The sequence below is a fragment of the Bemisia tabaci genome, chromosome 1, assembly GCF_918797505.1.
Source record: "Bemisia tabaci chromosome 1, PGI_BMITA_v3".
Classification (NCBI taxonomy): Eukaryota; Metazoa; Arthropoda; class Insecta; order Hemiptera; family Aleyrodidae; genus Bemisia; species Bemisia tabaci.
This window is the reverse complement of record NC_092793.1, coordinates 13940364-13959681: the sequence shown is the minus strand read 5'-3', so window position 1 is coordinate 13959681 and position 19318 is coordinate 13940364. Positions and strand designations below refer to the sequence as shown.

Genomic DNA, 19318 nt, shown 5'->3' with positions numbered 1-19318 from the left:
AAATTATTTGAGTTTCTAAATCATTGAGACTACGGTACTTGTTCGAAGTTCTCAATGCGATTCTGGCGGACAAACATTGTACATGAGGTAATAAATACTTAATTCCAGCATGCAGGGTGTAAAAAACCTTCGTCACAGATGATGAGGGTGCCGTTAAAAAAAAAAAAAAAAAATAGTTACTAACTTTCAGACCTCCACACATCTCGATTTGTAGCTTTGCTTGGTTTTCTCATAAAAAGAGAACGCCCGCAAAATGTATGATTTGATGATCGAGGTCTCCATAGTCTATATTCAACATTTGGTTGATGCTCTTTTGGTCTTATAGTTTTATGTCTTCGTCTAAGTTTTGCCTTAGTATTGCTATAATATTATCTCTCAATAAACAGGTAGAATAAGACGAAATAAACGTTGAAAAAAAGGCTTTTACCAAATCACTATAATAAAATTGATGTACAGAGTTGAATAAGTTAGGAAATGTTTGGTGCTCTGATTTAGGTGTAAACATTTTCTAAATGGACATCAAAGCGAGTGAGAAACCTTATTAGAGGATAGAATATAAGTAACACGATGATGGAATTAGTGCTGGATCAACACAATTCTACAATTCTGTTTATTACAATATCGGGTCATTTTGTATTTTGTTTTTAATCTTTGAGTATAAGTCGAAATCTTTCTTGTTGAAATACAAGCATTTTCTTTATTCTATCACCATGGCCTTTTTTCTATTCCCCCATAACCAATTGGAACTGATAGCTAGAAATTGCATCACCTTTTTCGCTCAAGAATTCTAGCCTTTGCGAGAGCGTTACTTCGCGAGATTGGTGCACCTCATTTAGCATTTGTGTCTCATGTCGTGAAACTGAGAATGAGAAGTCGTTTGCGGGTCTGTAACCGTGAAGCTAATGAAACTTCGCTGCGGTACTTGCAATATCCGTTCTTGGCGTCAGATTCCCGATTCATCTCGATATCCGAACCTTCGCTTGAGCCAATAAAATCTATTCACTTTCTCGTCCAAACCCATTTACACACCGTTGTCGTTTCAGCTTAAAACACTGTGTAAACTATTAAATAAATCGTGAGAGTCATACGGATCTCTAAAACGAAAAATAAAACTGATTTTAAAGGAAAGAAGTAGGGGGGGGGGGGACGATGATCCATTATGGACTTACATTGACCCTGAAGGAAATAGAACTTTACCTTACACACTAACATAAAACCCGCAAATCGGAAGAGCAATAAATATCCGCTTGTATAGCGCTCTCTGGCGCTCTGCGACACCTGACCGCCAAAGTCCCCTATCGTCCCAAAGCCCTTTTCTTCTAAACCCCCCTGTCGCCACCCTTTCACTGGGCGTCCCCTTCGTCTCCTCCCAGGAGGAACCCAATCCCTTGCTCTCAAATCATGAACCAGTATGTCATCCGTTAATCTTTTAACTGAATAAATCTAACAATTTTTTTGAATTTCTATTCAGCTCTCGCAAAATTTTGCTAATTTTCTGGCAAAAATTGCTGCGGATCATTTAGTCTGGTTTTTCAATTATGGCCCAGCACATCTACGGCCAAAGTTCGAAACTACATATCTCCGTTTGCGACGTTGCAGATTTCCTGTCATACTTAAAAATTTCTTCGAAACTAGTAAACGTAATTTCTTGAACTTTGGAAAAAAAAAGTCGCTTGGATCTAGAGTAGAGACTCTTAAAAAAATTGACGAGAGAAAATATTCTTGATTCGGACATTTTGCTTGAATCACAAGGAAATCCGCCTTAATCAAAAGGCTCGGCTCTTCGATTCAAGGAAAAATCGGATTGAATCAAGATTTTTTTCTCTTGTCAATGCTATTAAGAGTCTGAACTCCAGATTCAAGCGACTTTTTTTCCCAGTGAGCTTTCTTAATTTTTCTTCTCAGCTAACAGAATATTCTGTATAAAATTTCATAATATAAAGTTGGGTTATTTTTCTTCTACCCCTGACCCAAATCCCCCCCCCCCCCAATAAAATCACTAAAAAGTATTCCCATACCTGAAGTTAAGCCTGAGGGAAAAGCACCGTAAGTCCTGAGATGGCTGAGGTAATCAAAACCCTTATGTCTGTACTCTCCATGGATAGGTGCACCGCTTTTACCTTAACCCAAGTAGTATTTCTTAACGCGGCGATAAAATCGCCAGGATCATCATCATGTGAGCGATTATCCTCGATCTTATCGCAATAAAATTGCGCTCTTATCGCCCGTCAATTTATCGGGATATTTTCGAAATAAAAATCGCAATAAATGGCGATTTAATCTCGATTGTATCGACGAAAATTGATCACGATTTCATGGAACCAAACATTGTGATGTGCAGCGATTTAGTCGCCATGTATCGCAATTTTTAATGCGATAATATCTCGATATATTGCCACCGATATAATCGCGATAACCAACCGATAAAATCGCTATTTATCGCGATCCCTGCTACTTGGGTAAGATAATTTTAAACATCAGTTCAGTCAGTATGGTAACAACATGTTGCAATAACGTAGATAAATAAATCTATCTGACACTGTCCAATCAGCTTGCGCAGTTGAATATCCTCCGCGGCAGTTAGCAGTCAGCAAGCACCTCGATTGAAGGGAACGTTCCACCGATTGGGAAAACGTCGGCAACGCGGCAGTGACAAGGCGTGAATGATCGATTATCGATATTTCTCCATTTGTAGCTATGGTAAAGAATCGATTATTAAGGTGTTCGCTGAGAACACCCTGTCTTTCGACCCTTTCTCATCGGTTTAAACGGCAAATAGATCGATGTATCGCAAAGCATGCCACGCCACTGCAACGCAGTTCTCGTGGCCACCATGCTGCGACTCCAAATTGGGGGCATTGAAATTTATGGCCTGTTATTACTATTCCCATTAGTCGGAGACGTTTATGGCCGGGTCCTTCCGAGACGTGAGGTGTTTACAAATCGAGACCAGTCTACTGACGGATTGTCGAATAAGGGAGTTTGGTTTCTTCTGTTTCATTATCTGGCCATTGACACATTTCGTCACCCTGATGAAAAGCGTGCAGCCGCTCTGTAAAACATGGAGTTTTACCGAAGGCAGGGTTTCAGCATAGAGGAAAAAAAGGAGGTGTTTGCATCTTGAGGATTATTTACCCCGTGACATCGGTCGGTACAACCAGGCCAGCAAAATCCGGAATAGAGAATTTGCAGGTGTCTGAAATTTGATGAATTTCGTGTTTAAGTGGAAACTACTGGCAAGTGAGCTGAGCACGAGGATACCCTTGCCCTTGGTTCATGAATTGAACATTCATTGGAGAAGATATGACCAAATGATTTAATCTGCTGAAATACGTGTGTTTGAATGGAAAATGCCGCCAGATGACGTCACTGGGCGGCGCATTTTCTCACTTTTAAATATATTTTTATACTATTTCCCATATCAGAAAAAAATTTTAAAAAAATGTGAAATCTGCTCTTCAAGCACTTTCAGATGAAGCCAAAAAAAGTTGCATGCAAATTTTCCATTCGAAATATGAAAAACGGACCACAACGTCCGATTTTTTTGCTTAAATCAACTCATGATATAATTTCAAACATTTTGCATAGAATTACTTTTTTCCATTAGCTACGCCATGTTCAAGAAAATCGATGATAAAACTCGCCCGAACACTGAAAAAAATGGTATGCTGATTTAGCACCTAGGATGTATAAAATGCGTCCGGTGATCCTTAGATGCTGCCTTGATTGCCCCCGCAATTAACTTTGCATTCACAGGATGTGAAGTTAACTGCGGGGGCAGTAACGGTAGCATCTTGAGATCACCAGACATATTTTTGACATCCTAGATGCTAAAACAGCATATTTTTTTTTCGTAGAGTTTCGCCGAGACCCATGTTGTGGCTCGTAGACGAGTTGGACTTGACTTCGGCGAAAAAATCAAATTGCGTCGGGTGGGGAATTTTTCCCTTATTGAGGTGGCCTCGCTTTCTTCCGCTCGGGTGGGGCGCTGGGAGGGGCCTCGGGGGGGGGGGGGGGGATGGAGTCGTCGCAATTACAAGAGGACAGCGAGACAATAGAATCGGAGTTTGCAAATTTAACGAGACGCGACAGGATAACGAGGAGCCGAGCAATTACGGGTGGATAACTCCGCTCGGTGCCCCGAAAACCGCCTAACTGCAATGGTAGGTGATGCGGCGATGGGCGATTTTTGCCGAGCAGGGGAGAGCTGCACGGGGCGCCAATCGGTCCTTTGTTCCCTTTGGTCAATAGCGTTTAAGGAACCTGCAATGTCAAGTTGGCCCCGCCGAAAGAGTCACCGACCATTCCGCTATGACGCAAAGCACTTTTCTCTATTTTTCCCCTCATCATGGACCATTATGAGATCATATGGAAAACGGGAGGTGTGCCCTATTAGACCGCGTTATGCGTTTAGAAATTTACATTTCTGACTACTTTGAAAGCGTGCTAGAGCGCAGGCATTGGATGGAACGACTCCTCTCGCGAAATCTTCACTTGTGCCGCGCAGTGCATCGAGTCAATAGGAGAGGTCGGACACGCGGAACAAGAAATTTTTCACTGTTTCATGTTTAAATCGTCAAATTTTACATTTTGAGGGGTAATTATTCAGAGAATTTTACGATAAAACCTATGGGACTATTTTTAAGACCTCGAAATTTTGTAAAAACGGAGTTATGAGCTTTCAAACTGCGTCCAAATTCGCCCGACCTCTCCCATTGGCTCGATCCATTGTATGCCGTAGCATCGTTTTTGAAGCAGGAGGCACAGAGAAGGCAACTTTTTTACGCAGCTTGTGAAGCTAGGATGCATTTCAGACTTTGCCAATTTTCTCATTGTAATTTTTGAGACATTTTCCACAAGAGACAACACTTATTTTTGTTCTAGCAAAAAATTGCAAGGGCCCATTCTGCCGTGCTAAGGAAGAACGCCGTATGAACATTCGAAAGTTGCAAAATTTCCTTCGATAAAATGTTTATTTCGGAGAGAGTTATAAGTATTTTTCCTTGAAATTTTCGGGAACTTTAGGTGAAATTGCGGACAATATTATCTGAAAAACTGGAAGAAAAGTACTCGTAAGTTTACCAGGAAATTCAAGTTTTATCGAAGGAAATTTGGCAACGCCTAAAGGTTCATACGGCTTTCTTCCTTAGCACGGCAGCATTGAAAAACAAAAAAATTAGCAAGGATAAAAAGCTACAAAAACATGGGTGACCAGGACTAAAAAATTCAGAGGTTTAAACAGGTCAGACGTTCCGCAGTTATAACTACCTCATTTCCCACCGGATAAAATCTCAGTTGATAAAAAAATCATGAGAGAGAAGCGTAACGCTTAACGCTAAGACGCGAGGCGCTTCAAGGGATTAAAACGCCAGCGGTCAGGAGGCGTACCCCTTAGTTTTAAAAATGTATAAAAGGAACAAAAGCTTAAACGTGGAAAGAAATAATGAGCATTTTAATTATTTAAAATTAACAAAAGGAAGAAGGAGGTGAACGGATTCAATGAAGACGGAGGAATGCAACTGAATATGATCTAATATGATCAACATCGAGCAACGAACAAGCTTTGCACGATAGGTTCAGATAATTCTCATTCTCAAGCGCCTTAAGATGCTTCAGTAAAACTTTTTGGAAAGAACACTCGTGCCTGACATAATGGGTGGCCCATTATACAAGAGAGAAGTAATGCCGAGGAATATTGTCACCTTCCGACCAAAGAATCACAAGCGCCATTCGACGTTTCAAAATTTCCACAATCATTTAATTTTTTTACAGAGAAATTGTTGGCTGGATCTGTTTGAAAATGTCACTGAATTTTATCGGCAGCACATAGAAAATTCAGTGAAATTTTCGGACAGCTTCGTTGAACAAATTCTTTGAAAAAAAAAATAAAATGGCGGCGGAAATTTTTAAAAGTCGCATGCGCCGCTTGTGATACTTTGGACGGAAGATGACAATATATCGTCAATTACAGATCGATTGGGCTTCTTCATGTTGAATCAAAATATGAAATTGTTAAACGTTCGTTGAAAAACAAGTATGGTGAATCCGTAATTCACTCAATCTGCTCTTTTATTTTCCGTCTCCTCATGTTCACTGTATGCGATGGCGAGGCGGAATGATCGATTCTAGATTTTTCCCATTTGAAGTTATGGTAAAGAATCGATTATCAAGGTGTTCGTCACGATCACGTGTTAATTGATTTTTTCCATAGGTTTAAACAGTAGATCAATCGATGTATCGCAAAGCACGCCACGCAATTGTTATATTCACGGTATGAGGGATCATAATTCGACTTTATTATTGCTGGTTCTGTATGAAGTTTCAAACTTTATTTCCTGCAGAGTCTACTGATAAGTTGATAACGTGTGTTGATTACGCATCTTAAATAGCCATTAATTCTGAGATTCCACTAAGATTGCACTGGGAACCACTTAACATGATTTCGTTTCTGAGCCAAGTGCCATTCCTCCGTTCTTAATTTGAGCTTTGTAGCTAACTTCTTTGATACCTAGTACTTAGTTTCTTTGTATCTTAAGTGACAATATGGTCCAGATCACGGTGCCGTTAGTGAAAGCTTGCTGTGGACTACTTTTTTCTTCCGCTCTTATGATCGAGTTTCTGAGATTACTCGTGAGAGACATACGTCGAGGAACCTTTTAACGATGGTCTTTCCAGAGTATGTCCAAACCTAGGAATAGTGATATTTCGAACGCCCTATTATTGATGCATTATAGGTAACACCATCATATTATAATAATTAAAAATCATAGATTTTTAATTGATAATGATTTTACTAGCCGTCCTGCAGGGCGCGCTTCGCGCACCCTCCCACGGCTGGCCAAGGGACTGCGGCCCTTGGACCCCAAGTCACTCGCCACGCGAGTGACATTCGGTTCGCTCCGCGAACCCTTCTTCTGAGTAGTTGAACATTTGATCACTATAATGTATACATTTTGGCGACTCCCAAGACAGAAATGATTTTTTCACAGAAACTTGTTACCGGAATGTCTCATCATTTGAAAATTAATAAATATGTGGAGATGAAGCAATGATGGGGATCGATCATTTCTTCAAAAACGCATTTGGGTGGGACGTTAGTCCCATCGGGTGGAGGAAAGGGCCAACCATAGGTCTTCTTCCACGATTTGACTCACTGAAATAGCAAGGTTCATCTGTACCTACTTCTTAAGAATATTATCGGTGGCATAGCGGTCTGAAAACTGTTAAACGACAGTTAAGTTCGAGTTCCGTTCAAACAACTGTCATGTTTAAAAACAATAGTGATACAAAATAAGATGAAATATACTGCCAAAATATTTGACTGAATAATACTTTCAATAAATGAAGCGACGCAAAAGGTCGCCTTTCCGAATGATGATTGACCATCAGAAATGCTAAAAAAAAATTAGGATGAAACTCTAAAAAGATTATCATATTTTATTTTTTGAAATTACAAAAGGCATTCATTATAAAGTAAATATAAAACTTAGGTGCTAGGTTAACTTTAGTTTTCGGTAATTCTACGATTAGAAATGCAACGTCGTGCGATAATTTTCCCTGAGGCCATGTAGAAACTGTTTTAATCAAATTTTAAAAATAGGCACACAATTTTAAGGCGGAAAATTTTAAGGTTGTACTGTAAACTAAAATTCCACAGCAGAAATCACAAACAACAGATAGTTTTGAAACTTAAAACTGAAAAAGAAGGCATTCCTGACACACTCGAATCGCCTTAGCCCATGATTAATTGTTACCTGTAAGGTTACATGCGTGTGCTGCTGTCACATTATTCGCCTGAAACAAACAGATAATTACAATTTAATCTTATGATTAAAAAGATAACTACTAAGAGCTGGGGTGAGAAGGTATGTCTATGTATGCATATATTTTACACGTTCTCAAAATAAAAAAGTTAGACAAAGAACAAAAGCGATTAAGCCGGGATGGGTGGCCGAAGAAAGACAGGAGAAATTTTCCAGAAGTATTTAAAAACCAGAATTTTTCTGATTCGATGAATCAGTATCCGTGTCGAAATTGCCTTACTCCGTGACAAAAATGACATTCATGGATTCCTCATCTCTGATCACGAGTGCAGCTTGAGTCATTTCCAAAAACTCAGATCCACAAGAGGTCATACATGTCTCAAGCCCGTTTCGTCAAACTTTTGAATTATTACACCTCAAAAGGATATGAAAGGTCCGTTGGTGGAACTTTTTCTATCGTGCCTCTACCTTTAATCTTGAGGTATTTCAGTTCAAAATTTGTTTGTTTTGCGAGTCAGAGTCTATGAAAAGAACTTGAATAATAATCGAATAAACATAGTCATACATCGAAGCGGTGACCGTGCGCGAAACTATGAACCCTCGCAGTGGCGTGTCGCAGGGCCGGATTTAGGGGATATGCACATGGGCCGCAGCCCATGGAGGCAAATTTAGGGGGCGGCAAATTTTGCGATTTTTTTTAAATGTAGCTACAAAAAAAAGGGATTCAGAAAAACATTTTCAAACGAGAAAAGGGGACAAAATCTCTCATTTCCTCAGATAATAGTAATTTCTAATCTTGTCGTCTTTCGGTGATACAAGAGACAGCACCTTTAATAACTCGAGTTAAGGGAGAAACTAAACACACAATTTGGCCTGCAGCGGTGTGGCGCAAAGAGAGAAATGATGACGAGGACTTGAGATGAAAAGGAAAAGCCCTCGGCGAAGCGGTCGGCATGTAACATATATTAGCGCCTACAAGACTGCATGAATACGGCACGCATTGCGTCAAATACAGTGCGTTCAGCAGCGGTCGGCATAAAACGCATAGCGCCTACGAGACTGTACTGATACTTCACGCATTGCGCCAAACATAATGCGGTCAGCAAGGCGCGGCGGCGAAAGTTGAAATGATTAAACCACATTCATGTTTGTTCTTTCATAATTTTTTCGTTCATTTCTTATAAATGAAAGACCTTGCCCACACAGATATCGGTTTACGGTACTCAACTTTCGCACAAAGTTCCTTGAAATTTTGCTAGTAGTGTTGACATGGTTTTCGCAAAAATTGTGTCCAACACGAGTAAACGCGTCTTATGCACCCCTCCCCCTCCGGTACATTCACTTGATGGTTTTTATTGATGTTTCAAAACGAATGAGAAGGGGGCGGTACAGTACAGGTGGCCCGTGAGCGGCAAGCAGGTAAATCCGGCCGTGGCGTGCTTTGCGATATATCGAATGATCTGCCTTTTAAACTTATGGAAAAGGATCGATAAGCAGGGTGTTCGCAACGAACACCTTAATAATCGATTCTTTACCATAGCTTCACATGGAGAAATATCGATAATCGATCATTCACGCAACGCCACTAAACCTTCGATTTACCTTAAGGTGAATACGGGAGTAAACAAACATCGACTTATTGAGACAATTTTGTGAAGAACTGATTTTGCTTTGAATGTTTGTAAAAGAACGGATCCATAACCCCTAAGCTATTCCCGAAAAATCTCTTCTGTGAACTTAATTTAAATCGAAAAATTTCTGAACACGGAATATTTCATTCGGCTCTTCAAATCGAACGGTTAATGTTCGCTTTTGGACGTTTACGACTTGATTTTATGGTTTCCAAAATAATGCTTTCGCGCAGACAATAGTGAGATGTGCCTCGCCAAAAATTTGAAGAGTACCCAGTATATCAACAATTTTTTTCCAATATACCTGATATCTGTTTAGATCCGGTGCAAATTTAATGTGGCCAAGATATTAATCATCGCAGATGGTCACTACTTAAAATCAATTCCTTTTCTTTTTATTATTAAATCTTCTCTCGATGCTGTGATGAAGTTTTTACGCTGAGTTGCAACTAAAATACACATCACGAATAATTTAACTAAAAAACACGAAAAACGAGTAATCAAAGCTAAAAAACACCAAAAAAATAAAAACCAGGACGTTTCGGGGTGGTTTCAACCCCTCCTTCGACCAGGAAACAAAAATCGGCAAAACATTGCAAAACTCATAATACCTAAACCCACATTTTGAGATAACAAAAAGTGAGGTTATCACCTCTGTTATCACAAAATGAGGTTCTGGGTGTTAACATTTTTTATGTATTTTTGTTTCCTGGTCAAGGAGGGGGTTGAAACCACCCAAGAACGTCCCAGGTTTTATGTTTTGTTATTTTTTATCATTGATTACCCGTTTTTTGTGGTTTCAGTTAAATTATTAGGGCTGCTGCAACAAAAATACTCGATGACAGTCCGAATACTTTACTAAAAACACAAAAACTGGTAATTAAAGCTAAAAAACAACAAAACAAAGCCTGGGACGCATAAGCGTAGCTAGGGGGGTCCTGGGGGGCCTGCCCCCCCCCTAGAAATCTCGTGGCCCCCCCAGAAAAACGGGATTCTCCATTCTTCACCCACCCCCGCTCTCAACACCACGAGAGGTGGTCCCATGGCCCCCCCTAGAAAAATTTCCTAGCTACGCCCCTGCTGGGACGTTGTGTTATGTTATGTTTTGCTTGTTTTAAAGCCTTGGTTACCCGTTTCCCTTGTGTTTTTTGGCTAATTGATTGATTTTTCTGAGATTTTGTTTTGATTCTCCTTATGTGCAGCAACTGGTGGACGACGACGGGAGCGCGGAGACGGCGCTGATCAACTACCTGTTCGCGAAGCAGATCGCCAACCGGCTTCGGAGTCAGATGGACGTCACCGAGCTCCAGAGGAAACGAAGCTACTGGAAGCAGTGCGCATTTAACGCCGTCTCGTGTTTCGGCTAAACACCACCGCCCCCCTCCCTCCACCCCGTCCGCCGCCCCTGCCCCTTCCAACCACCCTTTAAGTTGTTTTCACGCCCCCTCCCCCAACTCCACATCCGCCCGTCCCCAGGGACTCCAAGTCCTACTTGTTCCTTGTAGGACGTGACGCCGCGCCGCAGAGTTGCCAGATGAGGAAGTCTAGTTCGGCGCTTCGCAGATAATATGCCTACGTTGACCAGAAAAAGGAAAACATTTAGGAAATCATTCTGAATTTTTGATAAGCACTAACGTACTCCTTCGCGGAAATATTTGTAAAAATGAAGGGACGCGTTACAGGTCCTTCGGTCCCACCATTAGCCGCGACTCCGCCTTGCATTATTACGAATAACTCACTCAAGTAAATACGTTAGCGTTCATCAAAATTTTTGTGTTTTTTTTTTTTAAAAAAAAAAAAAAAAATGAGAATCTGTGTAGCCCCCTAACGGTGTTTAATGGAGCATTGTAACATCTGCATTTATATAAAACAAAGAATATAACAGGCGAACTCTGATATAAATACTTGTGAGTAGAAATGTACCTTTAAAGAAAATCTATGTTTAGGATACGTAGTACTTATGGTTTGCCAAATTCTTGGATTTTGGATTTGTGCCCTGGAAAAAAGTGTATATGTATAAACCGCGGAAGTGCTATATTTTAAATCGGGATCGAGCATACCCTCGGTTCATTACACATACCTTTCAAACCAAACCTAGCGACGGAAAAAATGCGGTTGCAAGAGACGAGTGTAAAAGAAGTGTAAAAAATCAAGTGTAGTTCTTCTTTTATCAAGTAAAAATACGTGGATATCCATTTAGTCTCGACAGGACAATAATTAAAAGCACACCGCAATTCAATGTATTTGCGATGATCTTGATGAGGGAAAAAATGGTCAACAAAAAATCTTGGTGCGCACGACTAAAAGTTCAGAGCTCTTCATCAAATATTTTACGTCTCTTAGAATTACTAAAATCATGCATTGCTGAAGAAGTTACGATCATTTTAAGTATATGATATCCATTGAATCCAAAACATCGCGAACGAACCGCAACCTTGAAGAGGTCACTCATGTAACTAAGTTCCCGTGTAATTACGAGTAGTACATATGTAATTAGTTGATAAGCAAATGATCAAAAGCAGAAAATAAGGAAACAAAATCAGTTGAAATTTGCACAAAGCGGCACTACTTCATGCTTCGTTTATTGTGACCAAACTTTCCGAAAGTCGTGAAAGAAATGTCGTTCAAGACAAGTTGAAAAGATCAGTTATAAAAACCGCCGATGCGTTCAACCGCACTTCCTCCATTGCACTTGAAATACCGATAATTCCCTGGGTAACTTCGGAAAGGTCATCAATAAATAGCTCCAACTAGACTTTTTCTCGCTTATACAGGCAGGGTTGTATCGACTGAATGTGTAACCCAGTATCTCTTCCTACCTACTTTTTCCGCCAAGAGAAACACCCACAGTATACCAAATATTACTTTTTGAATTTAAAAATGTGAATGCAATATTTTTTTGTTTTAAATTACGAGTTGTTGTAGAAGTCCCCGAACACTATGTTCTTATTCTATTTTGATTTGGATATATTTTATTCGTTAAATAAAAGTATTTTCTTTTTCAATCATTTTGTGATTCGATGAATACAGAGACAGCATTACCAAGCTGAACAAAGTTTTAACACAGAGGAGAATCGATTTAAATCAGCAAAGAAGAGTGTTTTCTTGATGGTTCCTTGTTGCGTGGCGGAAAGGACTATTAACGCCAAGTAAACTTTCAATTGTGGCGACGAAAATTTACAATGCATTAAATTCGTTTTTTTTTTTTTTTTTTTTTTTGCACAAAGGGGCTTTTCCTTCAGCACCAGGGCATCTACTGAGAAAAATATTTCCCCAGTCGTTATAAATTAAAGTTTTTTCAGTTCAAGTGAAAAAAGCGCATATTTCCAATGCGTCTTTTATGATATTATTTTATGAGGAAACTATCTTGAATGACAATCTCATAACAGTTTCTTAAAAGAAAAACTTGTCAATTATGCCATCTCAGTCCCCCAAATTCTGCCCTTAAACTACTTAAAATTGTAATGAGGGTATCTCACAAGCTATACATATACTATCATCCTAAGGGAGAGAGCAGTGTGTGCAAAAATTGGTTCTTAATTTTTAAGGCTTTTTTCTTTATTTTTAGAAAAATTGAAAAACAATGTGTACATAGCGTGGCAGTTCATCGGCTGGTCACAACTTTATGCGTCTTTCATTCTCATCTAAAGGAATACTAAAAATTCAGATTTTTGCTGCAAATACCTCTCCTTAGAAACCAGTGGCGTGGTGTGCTTTGCGATGTGTCGATTGATTTGCCATTTGAACCTAAAAGGATCGATGAACCGAGTGTTCGCAACGAACACCTTAATAATCGATTCTTTACCACAGCTTCAAACGGGGAAAGATCGATATTCGATCATTCACGCCTCGCCACTGTTGAAAACAATGAGTGTAGGGGTCGTATTCTTAGTATTTTCTTAAGGCACCCTTCGGACGGATGCTTCGCATGGTTTCCCCCAGTGGCGATATTGCAAATTGGCAACACTGTTTTTCATGCATTTAAATCCATTAAAAATATCGATTTTAGGTGAGACAAGCTGCCTCACCAAGAGTCGATTGTTTCACTTACATTTAAATGGAGGAAAAACAGCGGTGCCAACTTTCAAAAATCCCCGCTGATTTACCCTGAGATTGAGGGAGCTTCAAGGATATATCCTCAACTTAGAAATGATACAAAAAGGATACAAATTTAACGAATCTCGGATGAAATTCAGCAGTATGACTTAAAGGATAGATCCGTACAAGGGATTACATACTTTCCCTTACAACAAATTAAAAATACAACATTAGAAATTTTACAGTTTTGAAAAATTAATGGTACCTATACTTTAACGTTTGTCAAAACCGGAGGATAGTTTATCCAGTATGGGCGTAATTTTTGCAAAGGCAGATCATTGTCAGCCTTTGCAATGATCTATTTTCGAAGTTACGTTGTTGCATTTTCTGCGAGATTCGTTAGATATTGTCCTTTTTATGATTCTATTTCAAAGATCTCGTTCATTCTCCCTTAGACACAATGTCAACCATACAGGCCATATTGGTGCCATATTATGACCATATTGGACATAATGTAAACCTCCAAAAGAAAGGGACTGCGATCAAACAACGAGTGTAAATACGATTCTGCTACAAACTTAGAAGATTTTACATTAACGGTCGCGCGTTCTTTTGTACACACTGCTCCCTCCAGAACAGTTGGACTACATTTCGCAATAAGGGACATACTACTTCTACCCAAATCTACCTCGTTTTAAAAACAGCGTATGTGCCGTTAGTTCTCTTATGAAGGTACGTGGTTTTATGGATGAGCAAGAAATAGTGATTCCTCATTGCAAAGTGTGGTCCAGTTGCCAGTAGACCGTAGAAACAATTCTACAAAATGCGAGTAAAAATCAGAGAATGTAACACTTCGCACTTCACAATTTGTTGCCTCCCATTCGAATTAAAGGCGATTTTTCTTTCCCACTTTTTTTCAATGAGAGGATCGCATGACATGAGTATGACCTTCAAACTAGGCTAAGATTTCGACTCAACTTTGTGTTCTTTTGATAAAAACAAATAAAGCACATGTTTCACATCCTTATTGGAGTACCTTTATAGGGAGAGTATGGACAATTCGATTTATGTAGCTCTTAGGGTTCAAAAGGGCGACAATGTGAAAAACAAAAGTCACTAGAAAAGTGCCGCTGCCAACCTATGAATTTGAAAGATGATTCGATAGGGCCGACAGCGCATTGTAAACAAGCGTTTATAAGGATTGAGATTTAGAAACTGAGAAAATGTATGCAAAATCAAAGTTTTATACATGCTTTTATGATTTTTGATCAGTGTACCTACTCTCGGAGTTTGAATTAGTACCACTGGATAATTCGAGCCCATAGGTTGGCTACCTTTTTGGGCCCTAAGAGCTACATGGCCTGGTCAAACCTAACCTCCAAATTTTCGAGTTGTGCATACTCTCCCTATGAACGTACTCTAATCCTTATGTTATTGAACTTATTCGAAGGATACAGTTTTAACTATTGTTTATAGGCTCACAAGAACAGAATGCAATGATTGACACCTCACTACATATGTAAAAAAAAAAAAAACATTTCCATACGTAACATTAGATTTTTTATGGGGATAGGGATAGTAAAAACAAACAATTTTGGCAACGCTTCGTTTATTTGACTTCCAGACACGAACAGGTAAACTGTTTCTCAAGTTAGTGTGGCTTGACCCACTTCGTTTTCTTCACAAAAGGACGACGTTTTGTGAGTAGTGGTTTCCCCATTAATTTTTCATTTCACTGTGTCTTACAGTGACTTGAGAGGGAAAGGAAAGTTCATTGAAAGAAAGAAAAAAACAAAACATAAAAAAGTTTCTTAAAATAATGATGGGGAAAATGTGATTTTGTTAAAAACAAGTTATGAGCAGGTTTTGATTTCCTTCTGACTGGACCATTATAGCCTGCACTGATTGATATCCGATTTGATAGGAAACAGATAAAATAATATGACTGTTATTCATCGCCCATAAACTAGAAACATTGCCAAAGGGGGAAGGAGACGCTGAACCTACCTTCGATGACCTTGGATTCCCGCTAAATTTTTTTTTTTTTAAATTAATATATTTTTTCACCATTTTCAAAACTCCCACCCCATTCGGACGTTTTTGGACGCGGATTCCCCTCTCACTGTTGATGGACTTCATTTGTTGATTTTCCCAAGAGAAGGCGGGCTCCAGAAGCGGATACCTTAAATCGAGACTTTCAAGAGTTTTCCAATATTTTGAAATAAAAATATACATGTCGCAGGCAATTAGCAATCGCTGGCAATTTACAAGCCAGTGGTGAATAAATATAGAAACTCATAAAATTCAAAGATAAAAGAACAAGATTAGGTGCTGATTATGTTACCTATAATGTGAATGGACACTTTTCCATCCTTAAAGACATGGCAGGAATGTCCACACTCAGAAGAGCGTGTAGTGAACTCCGTGACATTACTTGGGTTGAGATCGGACGGGCAACTAAACTAACATCGTGACATAGCGTAGACGATCACAAAAAATGAAGGCGCTTCAAGCCAAGCTCATACTTTTGAAGACCATAACCCTTAAAAATTGCATTATGCCGACGCGCATTATTGCAATTTATTGAAACAACGTGTGAACTGCTTGTTAATTGCCGGCGATTGCTAATTGCCTGAGACATATCGACGGTGAAACTACCAAACCACGTATCTCGGTTTGCGACGTCGCAGACTTCCTGTCATACTTTATTTTTTACATGAAAAACTACTTAACATCCAGTCTTGAAAATTTCTGTGATTTTTCCTCTTTGTGCGGAGAAAATTCCGTGAAAATTTCAAGGAATGATATTGATTTGGTCTACTTCAAAAAAATAAAATGTGAGCGTAGATTTTTAAACACCGCAAACGAGATACGTGGTTTGGTAGTTTCACCGTCGATATATACGTATGTGCATTTTTTTCCAAGTTAAGAAGCCCAGCTATTTTCTAAAATTGTGATAATTCACCTCCAGTGGAATTCTTGGATTAAAGGGTGAACCGTTTTCAGTTATATCGTAACATCCCTACATTGGAAAGTGCAAGGTAAGTGCAATTCGCACGTCAGTTTTCAATCTTCAGTTCATTTTCAAAAATTGATCCGTTTTGGATGTTGTAATAAAAAAAAATGTCAACTTGCCTAACTTCACAAACGTTGTGATGAAAGGAGAAATTCTTATTCAATTTCCATTCCTCATCCTCATTTAAATGAGAGCCAATCTTTCGTCGGAGGGAATTCGACATAGTGCTCGCATGTAGCCAGATAAAGGATTGCGACAATCGCATAAAAAATTGGACGCCAAGCTCCGATTTTGCGCAGTGGCGTGGCGTGCTTTGCGATATATATTGTTATGCCATTTAAACCTATGGAAAAGGATCGATAAACAGGGTGTTCGCAGCGAACGCCTTAATAATCGATTCTTTACCATAGGTTTAAATGGCATAACAATCGATACATCGCAAAGCACGCCACTGATTTTGCGGCTGCACTCGAAAATTATCCGACACAATACACTGACAAGGGATACGACAAAATTTTGCATTCCCACGAATGACTGGAGAAGATGACAAAGGGACGACGAAAAGTTCAATTTAAAGTTATTAGAGAGACTGCTAAACCATCAAAAGCACTGAGTGAGTCGACGAAAGTTGCTGTAATTTTACAGACGCTTCGAATCTCGCTCGGCTACCATGCAGGAAGCAGTGGCGTGGCGTGCTTCGCGATATATCGATTGTTATGCCATTTAAACCTATGGTAAAGAATCGATTATTAATGTGTCCGCTGCGAACACCCTGATTATCGATCATTTTACAAAGGTTTAAATGGCATAACAATCGATGGATCGCAAAGCACGCCACGCCACTGGCAGGAAGGAATTGAAGGGAGCTAATGAAAGTAATGAGCATCAGTAAGACAGAAAGTTGAAACCACGATGGAGGCAATGTAAGAAATCTCTTTGAAATTAATGAATTCTTTTAATCTTCTCATTTTTTTTATTTGCTTGGGAATGTACTTAAGAGAGGGGTCATGGACGTATGAACACTTATGAAACCATGGGAAAATTCGGGGCAAAAAATCCACAGAGCTCCAAAAAGCCTTCAATTTGCTTGTTTGAATAATGTTACTTTCCCTAGGAAAGTAAGGATTTTCTCTCCCCGAGGACACCCCCACCAGTGGTAAGGTGTGAATTGTAGATTATCGATATTTCCCCGTTTCAAGCTATGGTAAAGAATCGATTATTGTGTTGTTTGTCGCGAATACCCTGTTAATCGATCCTTTTCCATAGGTTTGAATCATAGATCAATAGAGAATTTTCAGGTGTCTGAAATTTTGTGAATTTCATGTTTAAAATGATACTCCTAAGAAAACTGAGCACGAGGATATACCCTTGGTTTCTAAATTGGACAATTGGACTGCATTTTGCAATTTGGAACTATAAATTCTGGCCCGGTTTAAAAACAATGTATGTTCCATTAGTTTCCCTGTGCACATAAGTATTTTTCCAAAAGAGCCAGAATTTATAGTTCCAAATTGCAAAATGCAGTCCGATTATTGGAGGAAATATGACAAAATAACCTAATCTGCTAAAATACATGTGTTTAAGTGGAAAATGCCGCCAGATGACGTCACAAAGCGGCAAATTATCCCACTTTTAAATAAATTTTTCTACAATTTCCCATGTCAGAAAAATATTATGAGAAATACTGCGAACTCAGCTCATTATGCACTCTCAGATGAAGCAATAACACTTTTGTATGCTAATTCTCCATTGATACATCGTATTTTCAACTACATCTAAATTGCTTAGGATGGTTACATTTTTTTAAAAGTATATTGCTGTTTAATGTTTTCAATTAAAACAGAAGAATAAACTCGTCGAATCCATGCCACGGTGCTGGATTGCACCTGTCGCAGGCAATCAGCAATCGCTGACGATTTGCAAGCCATTATTGATTATTAAAGAGGGATGGAAACTCTCGGTTCACGGAGGTAAACTCACAAAAGAGCGTTTTTTTTTTTTTTTTTTTTTTTTTTTTTTATTCGTGGTCGAAAAGTCGGATTCCAAGATCGATTTAGTCGATTCGTGTTGGTGCCAACACGGCCAGTGGAGGGTATTTAGATGCTCAGATCTCGCAATTTTGTGCCAGGAACATGGTTGATTAGAATGTCAAGTAGCTTTTTCTGGAAACTAATTTTTTTGAACAGCTAACCTCAAACGTCATGGCTTCGGTTCGATGTACCATTTTCTAGACGTTTTTTGTCCAAAAATTTTTCTGTAACACTCCTCCCTGCCATAGGACTCATGAATTTTCATTCCGGTGTGCTGTGATCCTTTCTTCGGAAAACAGAAAAAGTTGAGAGGAAAGTAATAAAAGAGGTACACTTGCGCAAAAATTTGAATTATTTGATGACTGGATATGTACAGTACAGGCACGATGAAGCAAACATTGAATATTGACTAGCACCGGATGAATACAAGTGCATTCACGTTATTTTTAACAAATCTTGCAGCAAACATCCGACGGCACCTATGACAGGTTCGAACTCAGCTTTGAAATGCACTGTCTAACATTGAATTCCCGGGTTTTTTTTCCAGTTCGAATCAAAAATAAACTATTGCAGAATATCTGAGTACTCCATTATTTAGAGCCTTTTAATGAACAAACCTTTTAATTCTAGGTAAACCCCAAAATTTCACTCGCACGTACGTGTTCATGACAACGTGCGTTCCGACTCCCCACTTCACTCCCACATTTCCAACCGTACACTAGCCAGTACGACAGATTCTTATTAACGTTAAGTATTTGTCTAGTACATTAACTAGGCACGGCTAAAAATGTCAGGAATCTGACCCTTGCAGAGACTAGATTTCTGGGGATTATACATAGC

General features: G+C 39.2%; 2 protein-coding genes across 5 annotated transcripts in view; one reads left to right on the top strand and one right to left on the bottom strand.

The window, feature by feature from the left end:
* The window catches only part of LOC109038720 (prohormone-1), a 78256-nt gene extending 65857 nt beyond the window's left edge, over positions 1-12399 (top strand). For 2 of the 4 annotated variants that reach the window (XM_019053899.2, XM_019053893.2), the window contains exon 3: positions 10597-12399. In XM_019053899.2, coding sequence (XP_018909444.1) covers positions 10597-10761 — 165 coding nt within the window. In that variant the 3' untranslated portion in view covers positions 10762-12399. Of the gene's footprint in view, positions 1-5983; positions 6735-10596 lie in introns of those variants that run through there. The other 2 variants (XR_002009625.2, XM_072296582.1) reach the window with 2 other exon arrangements.
* Positions 7420-19318, bottom strand: part of DNAlig3 (DNA ligase 3) — a 235932-nt gene continuing 224033 nt past the window's right edge. The window contains exon 24 of the mRNA XM_072296501.1: positions 7420-7794. The gene's annotated coding sequence lies outside the window, so the exon portion shown is untranslated. The remainder of the gene's footprint in view (positions 7795-19318) is intronic.